The 7,860-nt window shown below is 40.9% G+C and overlaps 1 protein-coding gene across 5 annotated transcripts in view; it reads left to right on the forward strand.

Moving 5' to 3' along the window:
• The window catches only part of HELZ (helicase with zinc finger), an 83,662-nt gene extending 76,291 nt beyond the window's left edge, over positions 1-7,371 (forward strand). For all 5 annotated transcript variants that reach the window (XM_079323330.1, XM_079323331.1, XM_079323332.1 and 2 more), the window contains 3 exons: positions 10-523; positions 3,341-3,593; positions 6,723-7,371. In XM_079323330.1, the coding sequence (XP_079179456.1) occupies positions 10-523; positions 3,341-3,593; positions 6,723-7,054 (1,099 nt within the window). In that variant the 3' untranslated portion in view covers positions 7,055-7,371. The remainder of the gene's footprint in view (positions 1-9; positions 524-3,340; positions 3,594-6,722) is intronic.
• Positions 7,372-7,860: the final 489 nt, after the last annotated feature.

Genomic DNA, 7,860 nt, shown 5'->3' on the forward strand with positions numbered 1-7,860 from the left:
TGGGTGCAGGTTCCAGGAGTTGCTGCGGGAGCTGTCGCACCGCGATCCGAGCGAGAGCCGGGACGTGGCCGAGATGCCGCCCCCCCAGTCCAGACTGCTGCAGTACAGACAAGTCCAGCCCCGAAGCCCACCAGCACTCCCTTCTCCTTCCTGCAACTCCAACCACAGCGCCCACTTCCCCACCTTCACTGAGAACAGCAGAGACATTGAACTGCCCACTAACCCAGCATTTCAGCAGCATTTGCCCCAAATGTACAACCCCCCTTTCTCAATGCCATCCGAACACATAACCCCGTCTCCCTTGAAATACCTGCAACCTGATGGGTCCTGGACTTACGCTAACCTGCAGCAGAATCACCTCCTGGGGCAGGGCTTTCACTATGGAATACCTCCACTGCCCCACAGGTCGCAGCAAAGCCCTTTTATACAAATCCAGAATCATCAGCACGCGGTCGGTCAGGAGCCATTTCATCCACTCGCATCTCGGGCAGTTTCTGCTTCTTCGCTCCACAGCCTAGAAGAGGTGGGTGCTCTGTCTGCTCTGCCCTTGTCCTGTCGTTTCAGTATCAAATCATGTTGTGAAGTGGTCAGCAGTGCAAAACACCTCATGCATTAGAAGCTCACAGTGGGAGTTTCTGTGAGGTGGAATTGTTTTCTGTGTTTCTGCTGTTCACCCTGAGCAGATTTGTGGTTCCTGTCGCTGCAGGTGTAACATTTTCTCTGCTAAATAGAAAGCCTTGGCTTTTGGAATGTTACTCTGAGTTTTGGTGCAGTCGTTGCTCTGTGTCTGAGTGTCATTTATCTGCAGTGAAAACCAGGCACAGCCCAGGTGGAAGCTCTGGACAGTCAGCTGGAATGAGCCAGCCAGTTGCTCAGTGTTGAGGTGTGAATGTGCTTGAGTTACTTCTCATAGGAGACCAACACTGTACTTGTTCCAAGACAGTCCAAAACCTGATTTCATAATCCCACCCTGCCTGCATTAGTTTGATACAAAGCCATCCTGTGTATTTTGGGGGCTGTGTGTTGGAAGTCAGAGACATCCAGCTGTGCTCCCTGAGGCTGCTCCAGCACACACCCTGCCACACGTGGCTGGCTCTGTCCCTCTCCATCTTCTCCTGTCCTTGGGCTCTAAGGGGCTGTGCTGTGAGATGCAGACTGTGCCAGCACACACAGCCAGGACAGGTCATCTTCTGAGCAGGAGGTTTTAATCCCTGTTGGAATCTGAGGTGCTAAGGAGTGTATGATGTGCAAACACGGAGTATCCTGAAGCCAGGTTGCATTCCAGGAATGTGAGAATTAATATTCTCACTGACTGCATGTAATCCTGTATTTGTACATAAGTGGCTTGTTCTGTGATGCATTTCTGTTAAGGTTTTTACAGGAGCTGGGGAGGGAGCCTTGCTCATTGCTGTCTCACACAATACATATTTAATTTATCTTTCAGCTTCTGAAAACAGAAAATACTTAGTTTATGAGCCTGGGAAAAATAACTAAAATGGAATTCCAGTGCATTTTACAAATTTCTGTCTTACACAGATCCAGAGAGGTTAATGGAGTCCTCAGGCCCAGCCAGAGCTGTAGCAAGGTTTGGGTTTATAGACATTTAGAAATTTGATGTCTCAGTCCATTAAGTCATACCACCCTGTATAAAATCTAATACTTTGTGACAACAGTTAATGCTGTCAGTACAGCAGGACGTAGGAACAATGGCTTTTCAGCAGTAATAAACCAATAAATATTCCTATAAAGCTTGTGACAGCTCCTGCTATCTGAAGACAAATAGAGTGAGCCTTTATGTAATTAGTGCAAATTCAGTTTAGTTCTTATTTTTCCTTCCTTTCAAAATATGTGACAGAAATGCCAAATGCAAAAAAGACAAAGACTTGCTTATAAACTTTCCAAAACTGCTGTTCCAGCTGGTAGGTGGTAGGACTGAATGCACAAAGATATCAAAATGGGTTTTAGGTGTATTTTTAACAGACATCCCTCAGACAAGGCACTTGTCAGGGCAGATTTCTTGACTTTTTGGTATCCTTACTAAACTGTTTGCTCAATCACTATTTATAAAGCTGTTAATTGACTTGATACTTGAAAGCTTTTGCATGTGTTTAGTCAAACCAGATCTGAACTGCACATCAAAGGGAATACTGGAGTTATTCTGTCTGGTTCTCTACTTGCAAGTGTCCAGAACTTTGATAAATTCCTGATTGCTTACCAAAATAGCCCTTTTAAACTCAATGAATGTATACTTTCTGGGTTGATTTGGGCAGTAATTTATGAAATTTGTTTGTTTGTTTTTGTTGTTGAAGAATTTCCTTAGGGGAGTGGATTGTCAGGATATCCAAGTGTTGATCCCTTGTATCTGGTGACTGAAATAAAATATAACAGTTTCCTTTCAACCACTTTTTCCCCTATTTTTTGTAGATTATAGAATGACAGTAGTTGGACTCTGCAAGTTATTTGATGTTTGTTTAGCTAATTTCTTGTGACATTTCATTAGGTTGGGTTTTTTTTCCCCTTTACCAAGACTAGATTTACCTGTATGACTTTTCTGTTATTGCTGTTCTTGTTTGTCAGTGCAGATGGGAGTAAATACTGAATTTACTATTAAAAATAAACTGTAATACAACAGGCTTGCCTTGAATCTTGAGAAAGCTTAGAGGACCCTTAAATCTGAACTCTTGAAGCCTACAGGTTAATTGATGGAGCTCCTGCCATTTTCATCTACATGATCTACAGGGTTTATGGAAGCAAATAATTTCTGTGCTTTCAGATAAAATTCTCTGCATTATTTCTCCCAAGAGCACTCACTTCTCCAGAGCATTTATTTTGTACGTACAAAACCCAGTATACAAATGTATCCTGCTTACCCAGATCCTGGTGTAAAAGTCACTCATTTATCCTTTGGAAAAGGAAAAGCCTTTTTTTTTTTTTCTGGCTGCATTGTAAGACCATTTTTTTTTCTTGCTCTTGTGTGTTTCTGTGCTTTCTTTGCTTCGTCTGTAGTTGCTGGGTGTCTTCCTCCTCACCCTGTGATCCAACGCCCACGTAGGAGTGTGCAGTGTGAGATGTAAAGGGTGATAAGAATTAAGAAATCTCAGTTGATGTGCCTTGTACTTCCTTTAAAATTCTCTATTTTGTGTGATCAAAATACTGCAGTATGCAACATATAACTTGAAATGTATTCGGGTTTTTTTTTGCAAATGCTAAGAACTGTGGGGTTTTTTGGTAAGACATTTCAGGGAAAATATTGACTGGGGAAATGTTATTTGATACATGCAGTTGAATCAAAAGAGCAAAAGGCTATTTTATGATTTTTTTTTAATTTTTTTATTCACAGTATGAACCAAGAGGACCAGGCAGGCCGTTGTACCAAAGAAGAATTTCCTCTAGTTCAGTCCAGGCTTGTTCTGAAGAATTAAGCACTCCTCAAGACAGTCTTGGTCAGTGTAAAGAGCTTCAGGACCACAGTAACCAGTCATCATTCAACTACTCCTCCCCTGAGCTGTGGGTGAACTCCTCCTCCTCTGCCCCCTACCCAAACATTCCATGCAATGGAGCCAGCAGAGCTGTTCCACCCCGGGAGCTGCTAGGTGGGTACAGCTGCAGCTGCTGCTTTCCCTAAGCCAGTTTCAGCCAAAATTTTGGAAGTATTTGTTGTTTCAGTTGTTAAAGGCTTGCTTGGAATAATCCCATTTCTTGTTAACATCCTGCTCTTCAGCTAAAAAAGCAATGCTGCTTTTTAGTCCTCTCCTAAAGCTCCACTAAGCCCAGGAAGTCTCTTGCTGTGGCTTCAAGTGCAGCTGAATTTGTGCTGGAGGGAGCTGAGGTGACTGGTGGGATTTATTTGCAAAACAGATTATTTGTTTCCAGAATCAGTGGTATTTTGTGTTGGTATTACAGTCTGAGGGAGCAACACATAAACTGAATTAGTGCTCTCAGCATTTCTCTAGTAAATTCTGGTACTTCATCAAAGGAGTGACGAGTTTAAATTCTCTCTCACCGTGGAAGAATCTCAGTGGAATGTGGCTTCCCTGGTGGTAGCAGCAGTGCTGATTGATTGAGCAGACAGAAACTAAATTAACTTTTCAGAGATGAAAAAAAAGCTGCAAGGAGAGAGCTGAAGCAGTGCAACTATTCTTCTGTTTTGCTTATTTCTCATATTTATGAAAAACAAAATTACCTTGATAGTACAGTTTCTTCCCTGTGATTTTCCTTTAAGAATCTCCAGTGGTAATTTAAAAACAAAATTAATAAAAAATGCAAACAGTATTCCAGTGTGGATATTAAAACCACTTAATAATGTGAAAAAAATATTTATAAGCTGGTTTTATTGGCCTTAAAAGATTTAATTGCTTTTCACCAAACTTTATAAACGTAAAACATCTTGTAATTTCATAGTAATTCTGAAGTAGGAGCATGCAGTGTAGAATGAATGAGAAAAGCTCTTTATATCAGCCAGCAACAGCACTCAAGAATTAAATTCCTAATGTGCCTTTTAATTTCCAAAATGTGAAAATGTTATTTTGCAAACCCATATTTATGGCAGCATCTTTCATGCTAAGTTCAAAGCTTCAAGCTCAGGGCACCTCCTTCAATCTATTTCTATTTTTATTGAAAATCAAGGAGCTGAATGCACAGTATTATGTGGCATTCATCACTGAATTGCTCACACTGACTTGCTCTCCAAACTCTGTGGTTATCTAAGAGGAGGAACTATCTCAGGAACTCTGGCACATTTATGTTGGGATCAGCCAGTCCCACATTTCTTTGATTTAATAAAAAGCTTGAGAACCTGTTTTTGAATAAAGTCCTCAGAGAACAGATGTGTATGCAAAAAGTACCATATACACACATTTACTGTCAAATACTAAATTCTAAGTGAAAATATCAAATTCTCACTGGTAACTGCATTTACAATGAAATGTTTTTTATTGTAGTTAAGCATGGTTTCTGTTTTGTCAATAAATGTGTAAGAAACAGAGCCCTGTACCTAATGGTTCATGCAAACACATCTCCATTTTATGGCTGCTGTGGCTTTCCACATTTACAGCTCACTGCCTGTGATCATATTTACAGCCCAAATGTGTTTTATAGAGCTAAGGGTTAATGGCCAGTCAGTGCACTGTTCTCCTTACTGTTGGTTTTTATCCATGAAATAAAACCCCATGAGAATGTGATGCTGTGAGAGTCCTGAGCCTGACTTTGCAGCCTGGGAGGGAGAGACCCTGGCTGCAGATCAAGGGCTGATCCCTCCTGCACATCAGTGGTACCAGTGCTGGGATGGACCAGGAGGGATTTATGGAGCACAGGAGAGCTGCTGTCAATTGCTCAGGGTTGTTCCATGCAGCCACTTCCCAGAATTGCAATTTGAGGGTTTGATATGCATTGCTTTTTCTGTTGATGGAAAGAAAATGATTTAAGTTCTTATTCAAGATGTGTATTTCATATTTTTCCTTCTGTTAGGCACCTCTACCACACACAGCTTTCACCTCTGGCCCTGCTTGTCATTACTTGTCTTCTCTTGAGTGCTGTGGTTATTTTGGGAGGTTTTTGCTCATGTTCTGGGTTGTTTGTTTTTTGTTGAATCATAGCAACTCTAGCAAAATTGCTTGGCTTGTGTTCTTTCCATATCCATTCTTCTGTGGATTGGTTTTGGGTTTGTTTTTTTTTGTTGTTGTTGGGGTTTTTTTTTGGTTTTTTTTTTGAGTGCTCCATAAAAAGCAGATGCCTGTGTGTGACCCTTCTAGTGAGAAACTTTACTTTGTGATTTTCTGCTTTTGCACTCATTTGGTGGTACATTTTTGTACATACACTTTAAAAATAACATTATATGATCAAAGACTGAAGTAATTACAAAATGTATCTGTTGCCCAGTTCCTGTACTACTGCAGATAGAACATGGAGCTGTGTTTCAGTGTAGTGTCTCTCTAGCTGTGCAAGACAGCAGAATTCTCCAGACAAAAGTAAGGGACCTCATTAGGATTCAGGAAATTCATTTGAAAGCAGTTTTATACCTACGGTTTAAAGCACCATTTTTTCTGGTAGTTGCAGGAGTTGTTAAATGTGGAGCAAGAACATATCAATTAGCAGGAATGCATTCAGCCTGAAATACCAATAATTAGTTGGTTGGCATTCAGGACTCTGAATTGCTGTTGGAGAATGAATTATATATGGTGCTGTAAATTTTAATTTTAGCCTATTAAGCTGTAAAGCAAGAAGAATGAAATACCCTTTATGCTGGCTCAGTGGATAAAGTGCTGAAATTAGAGTAGATCCCATTCTGAAGCAGCTTCCCTTCAGTGCACTCGGAGAATCTGCTGTGCAGAATTGCAGGTTTGGGGTTTCAGCTGCAGGGTGCAAACACAGGGAGCATGTGGTGGGTAATGTCAGTCTTGTGCTGCTGCTGCATGATCCAGGAGTGGGGAATGAGCTTAGATCACTTCAAGGCCAGGTTGGGTGGAGTTGGAGCAAGCTGATCTGGTGGAAGATGTCTCTGCCATGGGAGGGAGCAGGATGAGCTTTAAGATCCTTTCCAACCCAAGCCATCCTGGGATTGTGTCATTCTGTGAACTTGGTTTTCAGAGTGACTAAACACAGCAGATGGGTGCTGTGGGAGGGGGTTACAGGGGGTGGTGGCAGCTCTGGCTTTGGGCTTGCTGCAGGTGGATTGGCTGAGTCAGAGCCATTCATTCCCTCCAACTCTGCTTTCCCCTTGGCAGCTCCACCGAAGGCAGCCAAGCCCCCGGAGGAACACCTGAAGGCTGAGAACATCCAGCTCTCCAACTCCTTCAACTACAACGTGCTCCAGCACCTGGGCCAGTTCCCCCCTCTGATGCCCAACAAGCAGCTGGTGGAGTCCAACAGCAGCAGCCCCCAGCCTGCAGGCAGCACCAAACCCGTCATGTCCTACGCCAGCGCTCTGCGGGCTCCCCCCAAGCCCAAACCTCCTCCTGAGCAGACAAAAAAGAACAGCGACCCCCTGTCCTTGTTTCAGGAACTTAGCCTAGGTAGTTCATCAGGTAGCAATGGCTTTTACTCCTATTTTAAATAATCAGATTATTTTTTTTAGAGAGAATTTAATTTTTATTTGTGTCGGTAGATCTAAGATAGTTGGGGCTTCACCTGTAGTTGCAAATATTCCCTTTGTTTATATTGGTAAATATATCCTCACTTAATTGCTTTGCTGCTAGACTTGCAACTAATTTTTTTTTTTTTTTTATTATATTCCATTGTTTTGCATTTTTTGATGTGGGTCGGGTTTTTGGAAGCTTTTCTGTAGGAAGACACACACGTGTTATTTTTTAATTTGTGTAATGTTAATGATATGTTGCATTAAACTAGCAGCTGAGAGATTACCTGTACAACTTGAAAAAAAGGAAAAAAAAAAGGAAAAAGAAAAAAAGGAAAAAAAAAGTTTGTCTAAATTGTATTTAAGAAGATTGTAAGTAGCATTTACATTTATTCAATAACATTAGCATACTATGCTGGGTTTCTGTACCAGAAATGGCCAGTTAATGTAAAAATGTATGTTATTTCTGCTTAAATTCATTTAATTTTTTTTTTTTTTTAAATAAAGGTGCAGCATCTTCTAAATAATTTCAGTTTTATCAGCTTTTTTGTGAAGGGATGCTGCATTCTCAGACTTTTATAGTTTTAGATTCTGTATGATGTGGTATTGTATTTTCCATCCACTGTAGGGTAAAGTAAAGGCATTCTTTGCAGACACCTATGCCATTGTTTGGAAACATTCAGATAAAAGTATTGGTATACTTTAAAAAATAATAAAAAAAATCGAAAAAAGAAGAAAAAAAAATTAACAAAAAACCCAAAAAAACTCTACATTTTATTTTTGGACAA

Source organism: Erithacus rubecula (genome assembly GCF_903797595.1).
Source record: "Erithacus rubecula genome assembly, chromosome: 20".
NCBI lineage: Eukaryota > Metazoa > Chordata > Aves > Passeriformes > Muscicapidae > Erithacus > Erithacus rubecula.